Consider the following 25,108-nt stretch of genomic DNA (forward strand, 5'->3'; position numbering starts at 1 on the left):
GACTGATTAAGAAATGAACAAACAAGCTTCACAGTGTAAATATTTTGGACTATTTTAACCCACTCTGGGTGTTTTTTTTATAACACAATCTCAACTAAAAAAGCAGATTAGTATTAAAAAGGACAGATTGCACTAATGGTAATATAATTTTAAAGCTATTTAAACCTTTTAATCTCATCTCATTCAGATTTCCACATTCAAGGTTTAAATAATATGAAATTACATAAAATAAACACAAGTTTAAAAAATAATTTCCTTGCATAGTACTAACATATATAACTAAAAATAAATTTTAATAAGCAGCATGCATAGCTAGAATATGGCTAAGAATGTTGGAGAGGGAAAAAAAAACTGACATTAGTGTTAATTCATATTTATATTTTGAAATGTTGTGTTTTAAGGACATTTCTATTCATGTTTAAACATGCTTCTATGTTTTTACTGTAACAGGGCAGTTGTTGGAATTGGTTATAGTGAAGAACAGTAAACATATAAAAATTCCTAAGTCATGAGAAAGGCCCAAGTATTTTTAGAAGTTTGAAAAGAACAAGTTCTTTCCAGTCTCCATTTTCCTACTAGTAGCTTGAAACAGATCCTATCAGTTAGGTAGCAGAGTTCATACATGATCAGATTCTACTCCACAGTTGTGTACAGTGAGAAAGACCACAAGGGTTAATTTAACCAGTTTTGTTCTGTGCTTATAATGTCATTCTCAAATATGGTGATTTTGGGTGTCTTTCATTTTAGATAGGGAATATATTAAAAAAAAAAGTCCCAAATTCAGGTTACTTTTTAAAATACTGGCTTTAGTTACGTTCACTTGAACTCAGACACAGCTATTTGATGAAAATGCTAAAATTATTGCAGTGACAAATCACACCCTCAGCCCGAAACAGACTTTTCTCCTTTTGTTTTTTCTTTCTTCTTTCTTTTCTTTCTTTTCTTTTCTTTTCCTCTTTGGCATCACATCAGGAAACATGCAGTAGAATATCGTCCACACTCTTACCCAAGAAAAAAGACACACGCACCTCAAAGGGTGCAAGCACACAATGCTACCTTCATACCTTAAAATGGAATATTCAATTGGTACTCCGTCAGCTGCAAGACAGCAACAGGTAAACAGAGGTAATATTTTTCTACTCATACTAAGCTGACTTCACCAAGAAGGGTAACTGTATTGATTTCCAAGTAAAAAAAATAATTCAGAAATGGCAGGGAAACCTAGTGACTTGTTCAGCTTAGAAATACATTTTGCTGACTTGTAGAAAGGTCCTGGTACATATTTTAATAATGGGAATCCTCTACATGAAGAGATGTAGAAGAGCTAAATAAATAAATAAATAAATAAAAACCCCAACAGTACTAATGAGAAACTTGAGCCAGTTTGAAACCAGTGAATGTCAGTGGCCACAATGGTTACTGACTTGTAAACAGTGTAATTACAAACAAAACCTCTAAGCTTTTTTTATTTAATAGATGCTTCTATAATGCTCTCATAATTTTGGATACCGTGGTATATTACAGACAAAACGAGAGGCCTTCTATTCTTTAAACAGATTTTATCCTGGTATAGCTCCATTAATGGCCAAATTTTATGTGAGGCACAGTAGTATGAACTGACAACAGTCTGTATCTAAGAATATCTTAACGTGTGTGCATCCAGTTCACAAAGGTATTCCACAATTTGTGTTCCATCACTTACTGAAAATGCCACTATAGCATATTGTTCACATATATTTGGAAATACCTACCTACTTTCCATTTATTAGGAAATACCTGCCCATTTTCACCAAGTTCTCCTACCCATTTTTCAAAACAAAGTCAGTGAGGAAAATGGAAATTTTTTTCATACAATGACAGTAGAAGTATAATGGCTATTAAATTCTCATGCCCTGGTGACTGACTCCCTGAGCAGCAAAAGTGCTGAGAAGTTTTAAATTCTGTATTTCTAACAACGGTAAAACTTCTAGAGAATAATTTTGAGCTTTCCTTGAAGAAAGACTTGTATGTTCAGGTCTAAATGTCTAATCAAGATAGCAATTTTTAGGTATTTTTCATCACATAAAATTATTCCATTCTATTTTAAGATAGTCTTGATTCTAAGTAAAAATTTCCAGCAGCACTCATCTAATATCATTAGGCACTGGGAAAAATGTTTTTGTTTGCACTCACATAAAAGGGAAAGAAAAGTGCATCGCTTATTAATATCTACTGGATTGTTTAAGAGGATTTTTAAGATACAAGTTAAAAGAATTTCATATTTTCAATTTCTCCTTTTCATTTAATAGTAGACATTCATTAGGACCCACACACTGTAATAAATTATAATAATTTCAAACAAGAATTAAATTACTAGGTACCTAGTGAAAGAGCCATTTTTTCTTAGGTACCCTGTAATCTAACTGTCAGATTTAAAATCTATTCCAAATCAACTCTTCACAACATTCACATTTATTCATCTATGCTAAATTAATAAAAGGTGTGAATAATACTGACAAAATTGATCATTATTGTTCATGCAGATTTAGAAAATTATAAGGTAATCTAAAATATAAAAGGAATTGAGGGAAACTATTACAGTTCTTATAAATAAATTCATCCTTTGATATATTTTTCTTTAATCAGGAAAAAACTCCACCAAGAATTTATTTAGATTGACTAGTAAAGCTATTTAATAAATTGCACATTTCAGAATAGAACTACTTTTTATTTCAAAAACTATTAAAAGTTGATGATGACTCTGATGCAATGTGAGAGTTCACCCAGAATCTTAAGACATAATGCTGAAATACCAAAAATGCTACCCAGTGTCAGCTTGAATACAGATTTTTCGTAGGTTGAGCCTAGGGTATGATAAGCACCTTCCATGAGGTTCTGAGTAAGCTCAGGTAACACAGAAGTAAATGGGAATTGAGGTCACTCAGAACCAATTAGAATCAAGATCTGGCTGAGTATGGCACTCTGAAAAACAGGGTGAGCATCCCTCCCCTTTATCTGTGTAAACAGATATAAAAAGGGACAGCATTCTAACGGGAATTAAAGGTATTACACGGTCATCTTTCCTTGTATAGGGACTTACCAGCAACTACAAGTAACCACTGGATATTATTACAGCTCCACATAAAACCAAAGACAATGTCTATATTAGACTATCCTCTCCTTTGCACTTTCGCAGTAATTCCTACCACCTAACCTCACTGATCCGCTCCCTCGTAACAGGGATCCCTGCAGATAAAGTAAAGCATGTCAACATCTGTTCCCATTTACACCGATTTTAATTTACAAAAAGAGCTTTGCTATTTTCAGAACAGGCTCCAGAGCACAATGACAGATTTAAGGCCTTTAATGGGGTTGCATTTTGAGTGTGTCAGCATTTCATACTCACCAGGACTTGACTCTAAGGGGCTGCACCAAAAGAAGCTGCGAGGGATTATGGAGCCACAGCAAGGGTGTTCTCCTCACATTATAAACCAGCTGACAAACTTGTTATGTCCTTAACAAATCTCCCTTTGCTGCTTTGACCAAAAATCAGAGATCCAGAGCACTGGTGACATAATTCCTCCTCTTTCCATTTTCAATCTGTGCATTCCTTCTACTGCCACACACCTTTCTGAAACTCAGCATGTATTACTGGGGTAAACTCTCCAAACTGCTTTCTTATGACATAGCTCTGCTCTTACTGACTTTTGAACCCACCAATTTTTGTGAAAGCAAAGCTAGGCCAAAACTCTGTGTGGATTTTGGCTTTTGTTTTTCTTTAAAACACAGTCTTTGTTCTCTCCTACTCTGTCATATCACAAATTTCACAATACCTAACCATCATTTTTCTAAAGTTCTTTTAACTGGAATTTATTTATAGATTACTCTTGTAAATCTAAAGAACTTACTCATCCTACCAGCAAGTTACAGAGCACACAGACTGTGAAGGTCACAGTTTTACAAAAATAATTCACAGAGTTTCAGGGAATTCACAGTGACTCAAAATAAATTTTCCCATCTCCTAAGAGGGTTTGGTTGTTTTTTTTAAGATATACAATATGAAGAACAACTTGGAGAAACAATGCACAAGTTGTGTTGTAATCACATAACAGCTAAGACATGAGCAGCTGAGCAGAAGGAAGATGGGCAGTGGAATGCCATACAGTAATCATCACTGTTGACTAATCAGAATTTGAGACACTAGAAGGTAATAAGGGTATTATAAAGAATGGCTTATTGAAGGAGCAGCTGTTTATGTGTAGCTCACTGTTTAAATGAGTTCCACTGGATTGCCATGGTATGTTTTTGGTAAAAAAGTTTTACTCGAAAAAAAGAAAGAAAAGAAATTATATCAGGAAAAGCAAGCCCAAGGGAGCAAATATCTGGGTATCATCATGACCACAAGTACATTAATAAAAGCAGTTATATAAGTATTGGGGAAATCTGAAAAATGACATAAATTCAGTGGCCCTGGAAGTTACAAAAGAATATTCATTACTTAGGCAAAGCTTAAATGGCATCTTTGTTAGCCTCCACCACTGAGTGTTGTTGCCATGGGCACAAGAGCTGAGGTGGTTATGAAGGGTAATAGACAAAGAAGAAAAAACAAGGGAAAATATAACTAAACCCAACTACTGAGCCATTTTAAGACATTTCTATCTGCACCAACAGCCAATAAACAGAATAAATAAATTCAACCTAATTTACAAACCAAGCCAATTTTAATATCCCTCCACATAAACATACTAATAAAACAGTGCTATGATCTCACCTAGGGAAATCTAATTAAATAATGTAAAAAGACAAAAAAAATAGAAGCAATATTCAAAGTCACACCAGTGAAAGTGACAACTCACAGTAATTCTCAGACAAAAATTATGTTCAAATCTATGTGTAATGAGGTTGTTCAACAGTTTTTTATTTGCTTGCTTGTTTTCTGAAACCAGCTTAGTTTTGTTTTTAAAAATAGCGTTGAACTGTTGGGAGCAGGAAGGAGACTGCCGAACAGTAGTGGAAATTTATCATAATCCATTATTTAAAACATTCTACTTTGGACAGCAAGGGCTTGGTAATATTTAAAAGCAGTCAGCAAGCAGTGGAAACTCTGGTATCTTTTGTAACAGTTCACATGTCAAACTGGCAAAGTGCCCACAGTGTACAGCAGAAAAATCTATTTAATGTTTGCCCCACAAGGCGACATGAGGCTTGATTGGCAGAAAGCAGAGAGTGGCTTTTGATCATGTGTCCTAACAAGCAGTTCCAGCTCCTGTCTCTTCGGCTGAACGGCTCCACATTACCTATTCAAACAGAAGTGACAGGCCACTGCACTACTCTTTGGCTCTAGTCGCACGCAGTGGGAGCTATGCTGGAGACAGAGCCACTGATTAAATATATCACTTTTTTGAGACAAGCAGGTTGTCTGAATCAAAGTTGGACAGAATAGACTCAACATTATTAAAAGAGGATATAAAACTGGAGTTGAGTGATGTTAGGCCAGTTTGTCCAGCCTCAGGGACTCACAGACTGACAAGGGGAATAAGGAACAGCAGAACTCATAAAGCAGGGTCAAAAATTAGCTGTGACACCTTGGCCATTTTCCCATCACTTCAGGGCCACTGTGTTTCAAATCCCGTAGTCTCTTTTTGGCCTTTTTTTTTAATTATTTTGCGTGAGGAGAGGGGGAGGGGGAACAGAAAATTCATTAACTACCAAAAGTTGCAAACTGAAATTTTACAATAAAGGATAAAGTATTACCCACATTTTGCCACCTAATATACAGTGTTTTCTAATTAGACTGGGGCTTTTTGCTTATCTTCTCATCAGCCAATTTGATTGTCATCAAATAATTTGCTGCTACAGCACTAGCAACTCTTGCTCTGAGGAATAACTGAAAGCTGAGGAAAATGACTGAATAGAGCTGCTTATTACGTTGCCTTGCTAATTCATTAACAAATTGGTTTGATTTTTGAGGTTACATGTCTGGCCACTGTCTGTTGTGTTATCTGATATGCAGACATAGAAAGGCAACAGATATGATACGTTGTCTAGTCATTATATCACAGAAACAACAGACGCTGAAACTTGGAGGAGCCAAAGCTCCAACTACATTTTTAATTACAAGTATAGCTGCGGATAAAACAAAACCTATTAATAATGCTGTCACACTGCATTTAAACAGCTAAAAACACAAACACTCCACAGAGGAAACAAAACTGAAGGAAGCTGATTTTACTTTGTGATGCATGTTCATGCTAGGTCCATTAAATTACTTCTGGGGTATTTAAAGTTCTGTAAAAGTGTTTAAACTATGACACAATATCTAGACAGATATTTTTCCAGAACTATTCCTTCAGTAATTCCACTGAAGTTAATAGAGTCACCTCAGGAATAAATTTGGTTCAATATTTAGTTTTCACTACAGCAAGTTCTTCTGACATTTTAACAAACCTCTGCCTGATGTGTTAGTTTTTGTTTCACTGTAAATATTTAAAAGTAATCTGCTTGCTACATATTTAAGATATGATAAGAACTGTTAAGACCTACACTGAGAATCAGAGCTTTATAACTGTTTTAAATATTGAAAATGCAGGTAAATGTGAAGAGAGAGTAGAAAGAACCAAATCCTGTCCTTATGCATATGCCTTCACACATCTAGCACAGCTATAAATGCAAACAGAATTCAGTCTAAAGGCAGTTAGACTAACAAGAAATTTACTACAGAGCTCTCAATGTTTCTGGTGCCACTGCAGGCTCTGCAAACTGGAGTGTTCAGAGTTCCTCCAGATGGGTGAAAGAGCCTGCTTGCTTCAACATTTTCAAACAAATAAAAGACAGAAGAGTATTCAAGATGGTGTTTTTTAGGTTCAGTGAAGATCATGATTCACTGTAGAAGGTGATGTCACATCAAGTTCTCCAAGAAATGTGAGCAGGCAGCAGTGCATTACAGCTTCATGTCAAAATATGGCAAATGATTATGTAAAGCATTAAGTAAAACAGTTAACAAAAAGGAAGATGAAAATAAACAGACATTCATGCATAGGGCACTGTGCCCGGGAACTCTGGGCACCTATGTAAGTAAAACTAAAAATATATTATGATTAATATAAGAAAACAGCTATTAGATACATTCCAAAATTCTAGGCTGTAGAACAAGACATTTTGGCACAGCTTTGCTGATTGTCAACCCATGTTAAAAAACAGTCCAAGACTGCAACAGAATGGGTGCTGCTAGTCATGATGAAGCAATGCTAACAGGAGCTGTGCAGATGTTTAAACAGTACTTGCCCTCACGACTACATATAACAAGGGCTATTGAACTCTTTTTTCCATGAATATCACAATCTGAACTCTACAGAAACTCCATGACTTTTTTATATTATTACAGTAATACTGAAAATGAAGGATTTTGATACATAACCAGCTACTAACTCATGCTTCATTTTGGAGATCAACATGCCAATTAGTGAATAGAAAAAGCCTGGCTACTAATGGGAATTAGAAGGGTTCATCACAATCCAAAAGACACTTACGAAGAACAGAAAAATGTAGTTTAGAACACTGAATTGAGTTTTGTTCCTGGTTTTCCCTTTGTGCTCGTCAACTAAGTGAGAGCACACATTTAGGGGTAAAAATTCAAATTATACAGATGAACAGGACTCAGACAGGGCTTGAGCATACTGCCATTGATGTTCATGATAAAGCCCCTCTTGCCTTTAAAGGTACCAGGTAAGGCCTAAAGTGCAGAACTAGGGGCCTTAAAATGAACCATATTTGAGACCACAGCGAGGATGTTGTGTCTAGTTCTAGACTCTTCAGTACAAAAAAGACATGGGCATATGGAGAGAGTCCAGCAATGGACCACAAGAAAAACAAATGATTGGAGCACCTCTCATACGAAGAGGGGCTGAGAAAGCCTTGAGCATCTAGTCTCGAAAAGACAGGTTCCAGGGGATAATACATAAATATCTGATGGCGGGAGGAAAGAAGGCAGACCCACACTCTTCTCAGTGGCCCCAGCAAGAGGCTCAGAGGCAAAGGGCACAAATGGAAACACAGAAAATTCCCTTGAAACAGAAGACAAACCCTTCTTTTTGTAAGGATGACCAAACACTGAACAGGTTGTAGAACTTCCATCCTTGGAGATGCTAAAAAATTAACAGGACAGAGCCCTGAACAATCTGTTCTAGGCAATGCTGCCCTGGGGCAGGCCATCTCAAGTGGCGCTTTCCCATCTAAGCCACTCTCTGATTCTCTGCCCTTATGAAACCACCAGCAAACTAAGTACAGGAGAACACAGGTAGATTGCCACTGAAATAAACACAGTAAAACTCTGTCACATATTGGCTGATACACTTGAAAGAAAACAGCTGATTTTAATGATAACACCCTAGATTTTATGATGCTGTGAACTGAGCAATTCTTTATAATAAGGATAAATTCAAAATCCAATTTCCCTCCTCATATTATAAAACACTGCAGAAGACTGCTAAATTTTTTAAGCTCAAATTCTTCCCCTTACAAATTTCGGGGAAGAAAATAATGCCTAAAAAGTACCTAAATAAATAGTATTTTAAATGGAAAAAATGAACTCCTTTTTTTCCTCTAATTGTTACTAATTCACAAAATTCTTAAGAATACACAAAAATAGTAACACTGACATACAGTAGATTTAGTTTCCTTAACATAACCTTTATTTGGGGTTGATTAGCATGGCTGAGAAATAATCTTAATTGTTTGTTGTTTCCACTGGAGGCAGGTTTCCCTTATGAAAGAAGTGGCATCTTAGTTTCAGACTAAAACATAGAGGTGAGAATATCTGCTCTCTCCATTAGATGAACTAGACAGCCTAAGCACGTAGCTGCCTCATGCAGCCAGATAGCAAATGCCTCAGTATCTCTTGTGGCAACCAAATAAAGTTGTCAAAAATATTTTTAAGTAATTATAAGGTACCTAAACCAAATACTGTATAGGAAAATAAGGAATATATCAGCATTTAAAATGTACATGCTGCTGAACATTTTTACTGTCATTTCTTTAAGAAAAGCAGATCTAATTAGCTGGATATCTAAAGTGCGCACCTAGCATTTTTATTATGTATTATAACATTTTGCTTAGAGTTGACATTTTTATTTTGACAAGCACTGTCTGGAGAGCTCTCAATAAATAATACATTTACAATTTTCAGTAAATAAGTGCTGGACACAAATCGTTATCCTTACTTAGAGCTGCCCCTCTCTAATAGTCACCTTTACAAGTAAGGTGACTATTCAGTCTAATGCAATACTCTCAGTGCTAGAAAGATATTTTCATTCATTACCACAGTCACGAGCACTTAAAGCACTTTTAGGCCCTATTGCAAAACAGCAGGAACGGCAAAGCAAATAAGACCAACTAAAACTAAAGTTCATCACCAAAGAAATCTGAGGTCATTTCCAAGACCCTACCGGACTTGGAAAATACAACGGCATACAAGGTCGACCACATTCAAGCCCTATCTTTCCCTCATATCTTTGTATTTAAATTAGCAATTTTAGGAGGGGAAGTAATGAAGTTTAGTTCCTACTATAAAACTGATGACTACAAAATGTATTTCAATTCCCATTTTAAAGCATGATCTAATCATAACGTTGTTTGTGTCACAGTACATCAGAAAGCAATGAAGTTTAAATTTATCTTTCTTCTACCAAGATCATGCAACTGAAGCAACTCTCCATATTTTTACAGCTATTTAGTCACTTAAATTCTTCACCACAGAGACTAATGTCAGTTGTACCCAATCGTACTGAACTTGCCTTTCTTACTAACCTAAAGAAAAAGCTGGCTTTGTAGCTGTGCGTTTTAAATAATGCTTTCGTAATACTAATGACACAAATAGTGTAAAGATAGAAGATCCTATACCTCTAAAAATCTTTATATATATATAAATCTGTATACCTTAGACTTTCTAAAAAAGGAGACAAAAATGTAAAGGAGCATAGTGCAAAAAATTATATAAAATGGAAGCATGGAGACAATTTATCACACAATCGAAATTAAATTGTATCCAGCAATAGACAATGTCAAAACTGAGAGGTACACTGTGATTAAAAAAAAGATGAGGTGACCCCTGATGGTAAGACATTGGAAAACACACTTACTGGAGAGGAACTGGTTGGAATGTTCAGCTGGTGAAGATATCTGCCTGTTTCAGTTTAATCTGTCCCTGCCTACAGCTCAAGTTCAGAGACAATGAGGAAAGGCTCAAAGCCCATTTGTTCTAATAAAAAGGATTTTCATTCATCTCAAATATTCAGGGCTGAATAAAGCCATGTCCTCAATGTAATGTGAGCATTTCAAAATGATGAAAGTAAACCTCTACCAAAAAAATACCTTAAAGAGTTATCACAGCTAGAAGCGATGTCCCAGTCTTCAGAACTGAGACCTGAATTTCATACTCTCTGAGCCCCTAGATTTGAGCGATGATCAACTCTGCCTATTAGCAAAATCAACAGTTCTGTAGATGTACAGAGGTACAAAGTTTCAACACACAAAAAAAAAACTGCGCTGGGAAACTGAACCTCCAGAAAAGCATAAGCTCAGTAACATGTCACTTATCCTATATCTAGGTAACTGCCCAAGAGTAATGAAAGTGTATTTTCTCCCAACAGGTCCTCGTGGCTTTTCAAGTTCCAGGAGATCCTATTATGAAAAATGCAACCATCACACTCGCCACAGTCTTGTTGATAATCCTGAATTAGAGCTAAGAACTGAAGGCACATTAAAACCTTTTAGCAAAAAAGATAGTCTCCATAATCTATTGATTTAGTCATATAAATCGCATTCTGCATGATACCTATGTAAAAAGATTGTACTGTTCCCCAGTTCTGTGCAATGAACAAATTTCAGAACAAAGAAAACAAAAGGAAAAATTTTCAAATGTAACATGAAGCGTACTGAAAAAATGCTGAAGAATTACTATCCTGTAATCCGAACGGAACCTGTCAGTAATTACTAGATGCTCAAATGCTACAACACTGGGCAAGACTGTAGTGTAGACAGCCAGATAATAAATGCAAAGATAAGGTGGAAAGAGGACAACATGTGACAGTTTCTTAAATAAAAACTGTGAGAAAGCATTTATTCGCAAAACAGTACTTCAAAAGACTTAAAAATAAAGGCAGAAAATAGTAAAAAAATCCATAAATTTCCATATACCTAGAAGGATAAGTAAAAATATGAGACAAAATATTAATGACCAGACAGAGTATGGTAACACAGGCTGGGCTTGCCTTTATAGAAAAAAAATTACCTGAACATACGTTGCACTCTAAATGCCATTAAAATAAGTTCATTAAAGTTATTTCTGCTTCAAACAAGAATTAATTTTTGGAGGAAAAATCAAATACCTCAGATAGAAAGAAACTAGGCTGTACATTCTTTGAGTTACCAGGAAAATAACCCTAGAAACCAGTCTCTTTGTGCTAATATTCCTAAAAATTCCTAAGTTACTCTAACACATTAAGACATAGGAATTCACAATACACTACAACAAATGAATTCTTTGAAATGATACATAAAATTTCTGTAAATAGAAGAATATATTTTTCTGAACCATCAGCACAAATTGCAAGAAAAAGGAGTGGCCAACGTGATTTATCAAGATCGTTGGATGAAAAAAAAAAAAGAGGGAGAGAGTTGCATCTAATTATGAAAAAGGTAAGACATTCAACAAAACAGTGGTTTAGGAAAATGCGCCTCATATATCTCCTCTAACTTGATCTGAGACATCCATTTATTGTGTGGACTTTCGGGCTTTTGTGTTTTCATTTTGGAAGTGTATCTGGAGCTTAGCAGAAGAATTTCTTGCTTCTAACTAAAAGCAAGTAAAAGATTTGTATTAAATTAGCTATATACATAGTGGATTCTGAATTTGCCTACCAGAAATGATTTTTAAGAAGAAGAAAAAGGAAACATGATGAGGACAGCACCTAGCAGATACAGCAAGGTTTTTCAAAGATGTTGAACAGATTTTGAAGAAGGTGGGTTTTTTTCACATTCAAAGGGCTTGTTTCTAGCTGAGAGGAACCAGTTACCTTTTATGAATTCCATAGGTGTCACAAAAATAAAACAGTGGTGTTAATTAATTTTTAACAATTAGTTGGGATTATCCTAAAAGCAAATCCCAGTAACATTTTTAATGCCTTGAAACAGAACAAAATATCTGCAGCCATTAAGAAAACTGTAGAATAAAGAACAGGGGTCTATAAATGCAAGGTGTATTAGGACAACCAGGGATTACTTTCACCAGTGGAAACTGTGGGTATAGAGCATACCACAAGATAGGTAACTTGAATTAAACTCGCTAAAACCTTTGAAAAACATTCAAAAATAATCATCGAGAGGTTCAGTAGTTCAAGACCTGATCCAAAAAAGAGGACTTCTGAAATGTATTGACCTCAAAGGTTGTTATCCTGGGTTTTTACTGGCATGATAGAAAATGTTATAAGGGAAGAGTTAATCTATTTTAAGTCAATATAAAAGAAAGCCTTCAATAATTATTAACTAATGAAGCTGGAAGAAAAAATAACAAAACTCAAAATCAGAAAATCCACCACTACTGACTACTGTAGTAAGATTTTTCTATTGCATATCAAATGAATAATACATGTGAATTCTGAATTTTTGATTTAGATATCTTCAGACGTATTATGTATCCCTATGAGTTACATATATCCATCCATAGAGAGAAGGTACTAACAGGTGCAAATGACAGAGAATAGGTGGAAATCCCTGAATATACTACTTTTTACATAGATGTTCATTATTCCAAAATGCATACTTAAAAATCTTTGATTGCTCAATGTTCAACTATGGTCTTCAAGGAGGAAACAAGAATGGGAAGCAGTTTATAAAAAGCTTGTGCTAGAATTGCGAACTGAGCTTGGCTGAAAAATGATACTGTATACACTGCTCAGAATCAAGGTCAAAAGTGAATTAGGAATCCAGGCCCTGAGTAATGAGGGCTTAGCACTCAGCAGAAATGACATGCCCAGTTTCCAGCTCAGAAGTGCCAGCTGACCTGCCAACCCAGCATTCCAGATCTGAAAGGGGGAAATCTGCTCTCCTAGCTACAGACAAGATGTATGCTACTAATTATTGCTTATAGAGGTTTATGATGAAGTACAGTAGGATATTTGTCTGGAAGCCAATTCTCAGCCTAGAATTCAGTCAGCCCAGGCCATGTAAATCTGTCTCAAAAAAGTAATATAAGCAATATTCAGAAAGAAGGGTCTTTTACTGAAGGGGGATAGAAGGGGAAAGAATCAGTCTGACCATTCTATCTAACATAAACTCTTCATTTGAACTATAAAGAGATTTAATAGTTGAATGAACAGAAATATATTTCCAAAGGAAAAAAAAAAGGGAAAAAAAAAAAAACCACCCCAAAACAATCCTGCTCCTAAAAAAACCTAAGATGAATATATTGAAGTTATCCAAGATGCCCTAGAGTCTAGCGTTGTTGATTAAATTAGACACCTGTTCATTTTTGACCTCTTCTGTCTTGCGAGAACACGTCAGCAAAGTCTTCACATACTCATATTAACTCTAAATATTTGTAGCATTCTTTTTTCTTTTTTCTTTTTTTTTCTCCAAGTAACAATTTTCTCATCAAATTTCTCATTTTCAAATCACTACAAATTAAGACACTGGAATGCCTTATTGTACGAAGTATGCAAATACTGGACTATGAAGTAAAATAATGTTGTTTATTCTTTGATTTGATAATCTTTGTTCAAAGTACAAATAATGATAAAAACATACCTAAGGTATATTCAGTCCTGTGTGAGGTGCTCATGTGCCCGGTATTATACACAAGACATGACACTGGCTGAAGCACTATTATTAAAGAGAGATTAAAACAGCTGTACATTATGCTGAAACACTCACTCTTTCCTTTACAAACAGACGGTCCTGGATTACAGGCAGCACTTGACCATTTAAATCACTACAACAACCAGATTTAACCAGCTGGGCCATATTCTCTTAGGCAATGCCTGTTGACCTCCTCAGTCACAGCTGCCGAGTTGAAATTCTCATTAGAGAACTTATTTTCAGAAGCCAAAGGACTCTGATTAAATACATTTATTTAGACATGATAAAGTCTTTTCAGTATATATTTCATTTCCAATGTTATGAGGTACAATAAAGACCACAACTACTATACAGAAGCATGACACTTAATATCTGAAGGTATACCCAAAATATTTAAGTATTTCACATCAGCAACTTGTATTACTCAAATCTATAGATGGACTAGAAATTTACTATATAATAACACTGAAAAAGTCTTGCTGTACTTGCATGGGTATTAGAGCAGATGACTGGAATTCTTGGGTTCTTTATTCCACTTCTAACTCTACACTTAACTTGACATATGACTGTATGTTAGCCCAGTCCCCACAGATACATTGATGGTCATGGAGCTTCCTTGTATAAAATAACCTGTATTAGGCTGTTTAAAAGAGACTATAAAATGGCAAAACATTTGCATAATCTCAGACCTCATTTCTCCAACTGATTCTGCACTGTTGCAGTTGCAGTACCCACAGTCACAACAAAAATCAAAGCCTTAAAATAGTGATTATTTTAAAAATGTTATTTTAACCCAATCAAACCAGTCTGGAGAGTTCACTTCCTTTTAATTTAGAGAAACCTCTGAATACTGATATAGGTGTTCAAATCTGTCATAAGATTTTTGGTATTCCTAGTCTATACATAAGTTTAAAACCACTGAAGTTCCTAAGTGTAACATCTTTAAGAATTTGCAATCTTTCTATTAATGATTTTTCTGTGCTGGTTTATATGATACCAGTCAGATGTTCACTAATTAGATTCTGTAAATGGAAGTGACCTTTCTTCCTACAGAAAATACTGGATGAATTGAAAAGAACTTAACATGAAGCTACAGTCAATTACCTTTGAACTTACAGGTAGACTTTAGAATACTTTTCTACTATAATACAGACCATAAAAGGCAAGATTATTTTATAGATCAGAAATTACCTCTATTACACACCTGGTGAGAACACATAGCATGGAAGGCTCAGATGCAGTGAGAGGGATCTCTCTGCTGGGCACATACCTCTCTTAAATCAAACAGTGTATACTAATACAGAGGAAGTGAAGAAAATACTGAGAATTCATAAATATAATAATTCAATTCAGAACATAATCTATGAAACACCTGAATGCTTGCAATAAGACACAATGTTTAAACTTTCTGATGCACATTTCTATTAGCACACCATTCAGTATACTCCTGGAGAAGTCTTAGCTGTCGTGTCACTATAATCACAGAATCATAGAATCATAGAACCGTTAGGGCTGGAAAGGACCTTAAGATCATCTAGTTCCAACCCCCCTGCCGTGGGCAGGGACACCTCACACTAAACCATATCACCCAAGGCCTCGTCCAACCTGGCCTTGAACACTGCCAGGGATGGAGCATTCACAACCTCCCTGGACAACCTATTCCAGTGCCTAACAGGAAAGAATTTCCTTCTTATATCCAACCTAAACTTCCCCTGTTTAAGTTTTACCCGCAGCAAAGTATGAGCCAAGACCTTTGATTAGCATGGAGTGTCAAACGACTGTTACTGACTGTAAAAATCAGCTTTGCCAAAGTAACATTTAAAATAGTTTTCCTAGTCTAACCACCAAATCTAAGAAAGCAATCTTTAAAAGAGTGATCTTTACAGCTGAAAACAGACAGATGGTAGCAAAGAATCTGGGACATTCTCTCTTTAGAGATGTTTCACCAGCTTCAGAAAGGACACCTATAGAACACATTTATCTATGTGCTGGCATTTAACAATTATGCCAAGAAATCTGAAAGCCTGCTTCCATCCCTACATGATTTTATCACATATTTAAGAATATTATTGTATCAGCATCAATTTTAGCTGAAATTCATCCCTTGGCTACATTGCTACACGGAGCCAAGGGATCCTAAAGTGCACCGCTTGAAGTGGACTGTTACTGTACCATGAAATTGAGGAGGTAAAATCATTCTGCACTCATCCATATTTCAAAGAAAGAAGTAATCACAAAGCTCTACTGTGTTACAGTTCTACTATGATACAAATATACTTCCTGGGTTATTTTTAATGCCACAAAATAATACTGGTAAAATAACTGAGAGAATCCACACAGATGCCTCCACACGTGTTTATATATTTCAGAGCCTCCTGCTTTCACATCTTCCCTGGTACAAACTCATGTATGAGCTCACAGACTAGAAGGTGTTGCTTCAAAAGCAACAAGACTTCATTCTACTTGACATGGGGAGAGATTTTTATGGTGGACCTTAACCTTGTGCACATATATACTGATAAACTTGTTCTGCAACTCTGTTTAGTTCCTATCAAGACTAAAATCTTAACAAAGTTGATGAAAATATCTGAATAAGGACTGAAAACATAAATTGCCTTAGAGCTCAAAGATTTGTCCTCATTTTTATCTCTTTTAACATATGTAGGTCAGAACTAGGTACTTTTTACAATGAAAGTGTTTCCCATTGTCCTAGCCACAGATGTTGGGTCATTAAGGTGATGAACGATGAGAATTTCTAAGGCAAAACTAACCAGCTCGTGTTATATTCATTCCTATTGTTTAAAATAAACATTCATCTTTTGAAAGAACAAACAGCACTGAAGAATATCTCTCACAATTTTACAACCAGTTAAGAGTTCATCATAACCTTTCAAGAGTTTAGTTTTCACCTAAACCAACATTATTGCTTTGACTTGCACACAACCAACACGATTTAGAAAGTTTTAAAAAACTGGCATATTTGTCTAAAATCCCTAATGGACCTCAAACTACCACTGCCATGGTACTCTGTGAATAACTTTGTCCTAGCCTTTGCCAATTATGCAATTTTCTGGCTCATGATACCAAACACATTATTTATGCCATAAAAATTGTAGGGTTTGGGGGTGGGCAAACTGTATTGGCCTTATCCAGCACAAACCTTCTTGCTCAGTCCTGGTCATTTCTTCTAGTTTCTTCTGCTTCAGTGTGTCCACCACATCTGCAAGGCTTCCTTTGCGGCGTTCTGGCGTTCCAAAATTAACACTGGTCATTAGCTCACTGCGGTCACGACCTCCATCATCGGGCTTGTTTGGTGAGGTAGAGGTATTTCGGAAGGAATATAGGGAACATAACTTATTACTCTCTGATTCCTGCAAAGAAACAATACGATATGAAAACACAGGCTATCTCTTATGCCAGAAGGATATAAAACAGGTAAGAGTTAAGAACATTATTTATTAGTTTGTCATACTAATGAGCCTACGTATATCCTCCAAGAAAAAAAGGGGGGAAAGGGGGCAGTTGTTTAGGGTATGTCTAGAAATGCCATCATATCTATTTGATGCCATAAACCAGATTTCCTTTAAAATTAAACATTAAGAATAATAGTGGCAATATATTTAAGAAGAGATGAATTAACAGTTCTATCAAAACTGACTCTCCAAATTAATAGCATTCCTCACAAACAATAACATTCCTACTACTCTGTGAGCTGAATATACCCATTTGTAGCGTACTGAAGAAACTTGTGCTGAGAAATGTCCCAAGTGAAACAAGATCTGAAGAAAGATAGGCTAGAAAACATTAACTATCAGCGACAACATCAGACACATATCTTTGCTTCACTCTTGAACAGATTAGCTGTGCAATATAACAGAAGGAGCAACACTAACAGTGAGCAAGTGTGGTAACTAAGGGCTGTTGACTACATAGAAGGTGGTGGCATCAAATCATCATCAAGCACAGTAGCTTGATCAGCACAGCACAACAATATTACTACCCTTGGAGAAGGAGGCAGAATTTGCTAGTGATGTTGAAAATGTATTTATTCACTAAGACAGGAAACTAGAAGACACTATTGCATCCCAGCACTGGCAGCACCCTTATCAACACATTAGAAGTGACAGAGGTTTTGTAAGCACAAACAGAAAGACAGGTGACACGGAACAAAAACTTCACCTTAATTTTTTCATCTATCAAACATTGTAGAATTTTTCATTCTAATCATTTGTATCCATTAAAGAATCAAAAATCACAAAGGACAACAATATCTTCTAATCTATCCACTAAAAGCATCTTCTATTATTTTTCAAATTTTAAACTTGAATTTCTATAATATGTTTCCTCAATGAATAATTAATGCTATAAAACATGGCATTTCCTCCTTTGAAGACTATAGTACAAGAGTAACAGAAATTCTAAAGGAGTTTGTTCTCAAGAAAACAATGTCCTCTTACAGTACATGAATTATACCCATCAGACTCAATGCAGGAGTTTTTTCATGCTCTTAGGAAGGAACACTCCATCTATTGTTTAGGCTGGAAACAAGAAGATAAGGCTAATTTTTTGAGCAAGTAGAAATGACTGAATGTTCTTCCTCCTGATAACCTATCCTCTCACTTGTCTGGATGTATACATGGTCCAGCTCAACATTCCTTTACAGCTTAGACTCTCCAAGTCCTGCCTCCATTAGGCAGTATATCCACACTTACGTTTTAGAAGACTTTTTCTTTTCAAAAAACTGCAATGTCTGTAATTAAGACAAGTTTAAACTCCATGCAAATGATGTGCACTTATGAAAGGGAGGCAGAATGACAGCTTTTGCAAGAATGAGAATCTGTCCAAATAATGGAGTATTTTATGTTGTCAGTTTTGTGGGTAACTAAAACATGGAATAAAAATAAAAGAATAAAAGGCATCTCTAATATTTTTGTTCTGTTTGGCCCTACAGCTATAGTATTGGGGTCACTAAGCAGCTAATATATTTGCAGTGTATGATCTGAATTGTCATTCTGAGAAACCCAGCAAGGATAACTTTCTGAGCCCCATCTTTTTCTGAAATCAGAAATATTTAAGAAGAGTGCTGAGGATTCAGAAGGAGAACTGCACAAACTGAAAGGCATTCAAGGGATAAAATGGGCAAATGGAAAAACTGCAGACCAGTCCCCTGTAAATACCTTATCTAATAATAGCAGAACTCAGCTAGAAAAATCTTCATAAGCTGCATGTACAATTATCTACAAGAAACAAAACCAATTCCCATGCATTCTATGATTCTAGATAAATTTGTGAATAATCTGCAAATAAAAATGTAGCTGAAATGAAACACTGAAAAGGCTACAGAAGGAATTTTATAGCTATGTATTCAGAATAGGTATTTCTACTCCTGTGTATCTACCGTTGGCAGCTTTCTTTTTTATTCCAACCATATGAACTGGCTATATTGACCTCACATAGATAATGGAGTGTTGTCTCAGAGAAGAGGTATATCATCTTCACAAGATGTTTGCTGATCCCCTTGCTTGAATGCATACAGTATGTTCACTAGAAAATCTGGAATCCAGAATGGAAAAGTACCACCATGCTTTACCATAGAACAAAAAAAAAAAAAAAAATTCATGGTCAGAAAAGAAGAACCTGGTTCTTTTTCAGTAATGAAATAGATCCTATCCTTGAGAAGTCTTATGATGCTACCTTTCACAGAACAAGGAAGCTCCAGTACATTTGATTTGAAAATAGGAAAGAAAGGATGCTATTAAAGGTATTTTTCATGCTATTTCAAAAAACCATGACCATGGAAGAAGAGGTAAAGACAAGTAAACTGCCTAGCCAAGATCAACAAAAACGTTTTCATTTTGCAAACTCCAGCTGTGCAATCCACCAGCACTAATGACAATCCTTCACACAAGTCAACTTTTGCCAGCATTACTTTCTCTGATAATAAGAAAACGGGCAAGAAAATATGACTGATATTAATGTCCACTTAACATATTTGTACACAATCTGATGTCTAAATTCATCCAGTAGGTACAGAATACACTAGACAACTGACACATTCCTGAATTTTCATGTTTAAAATTCATGCATTTCTTCTGTAAGATGGCATTTTAAGTCTAAACCTGAAATAATATCTTCAACACATGATAGTTCCTTTGAGAGGTACATTTTTAAAGATGTGCTAATCTTACTGATTTCAATGATTTCCATATAAGGCAGGAACAAAAGAAAGTATCTCATAATAAGGTAAATAGCAAGCAATCAGTATATGGACAAAAGCTTTAACACAAAGCATACTTCTTCATCCAACACAGGTGAAATTCAGTCACAGTAAACCCTACATATTTTTAATCTTAACTACATAAGGATTAATTCAATAGTAAAGAAATAGAAGATATTAGAAATCGACATATTAATAAGGTGTCAGTATCAAAATATTATGTCCACCTGAAGCATATTTTACTTGTGTCTTAGGTATAAGTATAGCTTACTACAGATAACATTGCATAGTGGGTTTCTTCTCAGTTTGATCCAAAGTGCCATCTGGCACAGATTGCTCAGGATCCCACCATACCTTTGCTAGATTTACAAGTGTATTCTCCCACTCAAACACTAATACTGGATAATTGTAGAACTGTTTATGCCTATACCAGAATATACAAGGATATTGAACAAGGATTTTTCCCCACCACAATGGTGGCATTTCCAGACTATCCCTGAGTAACTGGCAAACGATAAAATTTGAATACATCTTATTGCACAAAATTAGGCATAAATCTGACTGCTTAAGGAACAACATGTATGATTATTTTACATCTTAAGCTTTCCTCTTTGCCTTATCTTTGTGTCAGATACAAAAATGGTTTAAATTGAAGAGGTATTTACTTGAAGAGATGACTAAACCAGAAAATCTTACTGCCCAGCACCGAAAGGCAGAAACTCAGTCTTGACCACTATTCCAGCTGCTTATTATTAAGCAGTCTATCTTTGAAACATTGGGGCTTCATATCAAGGTAAATAAAGGGCATTTTTCATGCATATATTTCCTTCTCAGTCCATTAGCATAGACAAAATTGTATTACAGATCATTCAACTGACAACGCTGAGAGTTTTGACTAAGTGTCCCTATTATACCAGACTTAATACCTATATATAGCCATTAAAATTCAAGGATTAGACTACAAAGTGGACAAAATGGAGAAAAATAAATAAGTGCACAAAGACGGATTGCTAATGTCCAAAATTAGCAAGGCATGAATAGTAACATACTATGCATGGTTCACCCAGGGACAGGTAGCCCATGCAGGAAAACATGCACGAAATTTACTTACCCCTAAAACCTGTACCTAACCCCCTATTCATTTGCCAATGAGAAAACATTAAGATTTCCAGTGCAATATCATAAAAGCTTTCCTAGGTCTATCCTTGCCCCTCTTAATTTTACAGGGACAGTGAACTTCTTTAATCAATTCCAAGTTTGCTTTGAATATATGTGGTCCAACAACAGTGTCCTTAGTCTCATTAGCTTTCTAGGCTGCTTGGTCTCAACAAGTGGCCCATGGCCACTCCTTTTACAGTGGCTGTGAATGGCTCAATATAGTTTTGGTAGTGGCAGAAACAAGTCTGAATAATTACATATAATGGCTTTGTAAAAATAAACACAGAGACTCTTTGTGACTACATACATGGTATTTTCTTCTCACTCCATAACAATTACTTTAAAAATCTATATTAAAATATCCTGGATAAATATTTCAGCATGCCTCTCACCCTAAGAAAATGTCTTTTAGCATATACGTTCACTAAATTTCACAAATTGCATTGGTAAAATTCTTCAAAAAGAAAGCTGCCTAGTTTCCAAAGGAAGGAAAATCCTTATACTTCCTCAGATGTTTTTGTTGAAAAGGATTGAACAAACAATCATAATTTTCTTGTTAGTGTGAAAAAAAATTATTTTCTTGTGCATTTAGATTCTTTACTTTTCAAGTAGTTCATTTTCACATCCATGGTCCCACTGGTTTTAACAAGATAAATGAGAGAGAATGGCTGCAAGCGAAGTAAGAGTATTGAAAGTTGACCTAGCACTTTTCATACTGGAAAGCTAAAGCTTATATCAACATCTGTAAAACTGAGTAAACACACAAAAAAAATATGGTTTTACTGGTGGAAGTGTAAGCTAAAAACAAGATTCAACATTCTTGGCTCCTTGTTCTGAATGGACAAAGTACAAAATATGCGGGCTAAATTTGGGGGCTGAGAAGTAACATCTTAGTTCGGGGACTCTACAGTCGTGACTGGAGACCTGGCTTGGGACAGCTCTCTCTTTGGAATCCTCATAAGGGTTAAGGAGACATCAACAGTTTCATGAATTGGATTCTGTAAATAGGAAGCCTTAAAGAGGGGAAGTGCATGAAGCTGCAGGTTTTAATAAAGAGACATTACAGTTCCTTTATGGTGGCATTTATGTTTCATGTAGGTAAGACAGATTCTGTCTCAAAAAGAGAAGCTCTCTGAAGGTGGGAAAAGAGGAAACTCAGGAACTGAAAATGTGGGCTGTACAAAATCAGGCTCACAGTGTTAGTTACCAATTTAAGAATAACTACAATCAACTTTGAAAGTTAACGACTGCAGTCCTACTCAACAGCCAAAGAGCAAACTGTTTCTGTAAGAGTTCCATTGAAATCACAGGATGAATGGCCAGGAAGAAGTAGAAAGCAAATATTGCTAACATAAAATGTGTTTTATGAATTGCTTATTTCCATGTGGATGAGGCTTTTCTGTTATAAAAGGATATTTATCTGTCTCTGCGTTGAATGGGACACATGTAAACACCCCAGGAAAGTTGGATATCCAGAGCGGTTTTGATTCCAAGTACTAGAGGCATGCTGGCACTTGGAACTAGTCTGGAGTTAACATATAATGAAAGCAAATGTTTACAAAATCATTTCCAATCACTACATTAAATAAGGTTTCCCACTTTGAGGAATTTAATTAAATAGAATTAAGAGAAATTAGAAATCTAAGTGATCATTTCCAATTCTCATCCGATTAAAAAAGCCACAAGTTTTATTAAGAAAGATTTATTTAAAGCCAAGGCTTGAGAATGACTGCTATGAGCTATTGAGAGAATATTGTTTGTAAAGTCTCAGCAAATTATGCTAGTGGGAGGGCAAACAGCAAGTAATGGAATAAAACCTCAAGTCTTTAACTCACTCAGCATTTACTCTGATAAAACGTACACTGATTTCAGTGTCAAAGTCTAGGTTGAATACAATCTGTAAAAACCTTACATAAAAACCTCAAGAAGAAACAATACAAGAGTAAGCAGTAGATCTAAGCCAAGAAATAAAGAAATTAAGAAAATTAGACATTCAGAAAAAAAGAAAGAGGAAAATAACTTTAGATCAAGGGTTTAAAAATGAGACGACATAAAAAAAAACGTAGAATCATAGAATAGTTTTTGTTGGAAGGGACCTTCAAAGGTCATCTAGTCTAGCCCTGCTGCTATGGGCAGGGACATTTTCAAGTAGATAAGGCATATGTGATACTAGTATGGTCTTATAGGCAAGGACTTGTTGTTTGATGTAAAATATGACCATCTAATTGCAGTAATCCCTTCATACTCAGTTGCTGGAGCAAACCTAATGAATCCAGGTACACCAACTTTTGGGTAGAGGGAATTTAGAATGTTACAATATTTCAGTTATGTGCTTTAAACCCTTTTCTTTACAAATGAGCAAATCTGTGAAAAAAATTGGCAGGCATTTTTCTCTCTTGCAAACAGAACATAAATATGACCTCAAAATTCTTAAATACAATGACCAATCACTTCTATATGTCAATAAACTCACCCACAAATGATATGCACAAACTCATGTATGCTTTTGTAGGAGTTAAATGCTAAGGATCTCCTTAATTATCCAAATAACATATGTCCTAACATCCAGTGTTTAGGTTTGGTAATAATTCACAATACTGAGACTTTATGCCCTGGACTTTCATTAAATGCTCTTACTAAGAAAAAGTAATGGACCACCATTTACAGAATGAGTATTAAGACTTACATCTTCATCTAAACTGAAACAGAACATGCATTGTGATCAGTCCCAGCTGATTAGCACTGTTTGCCTTTTGGGTAAATAAAGATATATTTTGTAATGTATGCTTCTCAGAAGCTGCCAAATAAAACAAGGATTGTGTGACTGGGATACTCCAGACCATTTTGTATATATCCAACTTCCTCCTATTAGGTCATCTTAGCTGTCTGACCTATAACTAGATCGACTGTAAATATCAAAATAAAATTCATATTTATGTTTTTAGCAATATCAAATGCACATAGAAATCCTTCTCTGTATATAGTTATATGACATGTATTACATGCTTTATGTTTCCCTTTTAGCATTTGCAAAGGAATGCATGCAGGAAACCAGCCTGCCGCATAGAGTACTTGTATTTCTTTAAGGTAAACACTGATGAAACATTTGGAAGATTGAAATAAAAACAAGACATTTACGAGACATAAAGGTATCACATAAAACTGTTGTGAATTACAATAACATTGGCTGAATCCCAGAACAGATAATCCTTATAAACTTGCAGGAATGTTATAAACTGTATATGAATGTCAGTGATACATTACATTAAGATATTCATGTTACACTTGGTGGTGTGTAAGTCTCAGTCTCCAAAATTTTCATGGCCTCAAAGTTTAAAATAAATATATGTAGTATCTTTCTTTCCTCCATGAAGATATTTTATGTACACAGTTTTATTATGCTGAACAAAGATATCAAAGTCTGTTTTTTCTTGAGCTGTCAAAGTACAAAAGAAATGCAAAAAGTCCTTGTGCAGATGTAGTAAAGTGCTGGATTTTATCTTTTGGCAGGTGCTCAATATGCAGCCCACATAATCACATGTTAATGACTGGAGTGTGTTAATCAGTATGCATACCTGATTCCTTCTTGCCCAAGGAAAAAAAAAAAAAATAACAATTTAGAGCATGTTAATGCTTCTACTTTTTAAAAATTGTATGTCAATATACAGAAGTGAATTAAAAACTTTTCAAAAATTGCTTTATAAAAAATAGGAAATGTTAAAATAAGAGAAGAATAAATTTACTACAGGTTTAGATGAACAAAAACTACAAGTCTTTTGCAAAGAATTCAGCTGATTAACTCTATTTAAACACAGATATCCTAGAATATAGGGAAAGGTTTAAAAAAGACTGTGCGTTTGAAAAAAAAAAAAATTGTACAGTGTCAAAATGAATATAATAGAA

The 25,108-nt window shown here is 35.3% G+C and overlaps 1 protein-coding gene across 15 annotated transcripts in view; it reads right to left on the reverse strand.

The window, feature by feature from the left end:
- Positions 1-25,108, reverse strand: part of SOX6 (SRY-box transcription factor 6) — a 374,009-nt gene that overhangs the window by 197,743 nt on the left and 151,158 nt on the right. For all 15 annotated transcript variants that reach the window (XM_061464268.1, XM_061464265.1, XM_061464263.1 and 12 more), the window contains one exon: positions 16,991-17,201. In XM_061464268.1, the coding sequence (XP_061320252.1) occupies positions 16,991-17,201 (211 nt within the window). The remainder of the gene's footprint in view (positions 1-16,990; positions 17,202-25,108) is intronic.

Source organism: Pezoporus flaviventris, unplaced genomic scaffold (genome assembly GCF_033815535.1).
Source record: "Pezoporus flaviventris isolate CSIRO_AGI_PZ_B2104156 unplaced genomic scaffold, CSIRO_AGI_Pfla_v1 ptg000036l, whole genome shotgun sequence".
In the NCBI taxonomy this organism is placed as follows: Eukaryota; Metazoa; Chordata; class Aves; order Psittaciformes; family Psittacidae; genus Pezoporus; species Pezoporus flaviventris.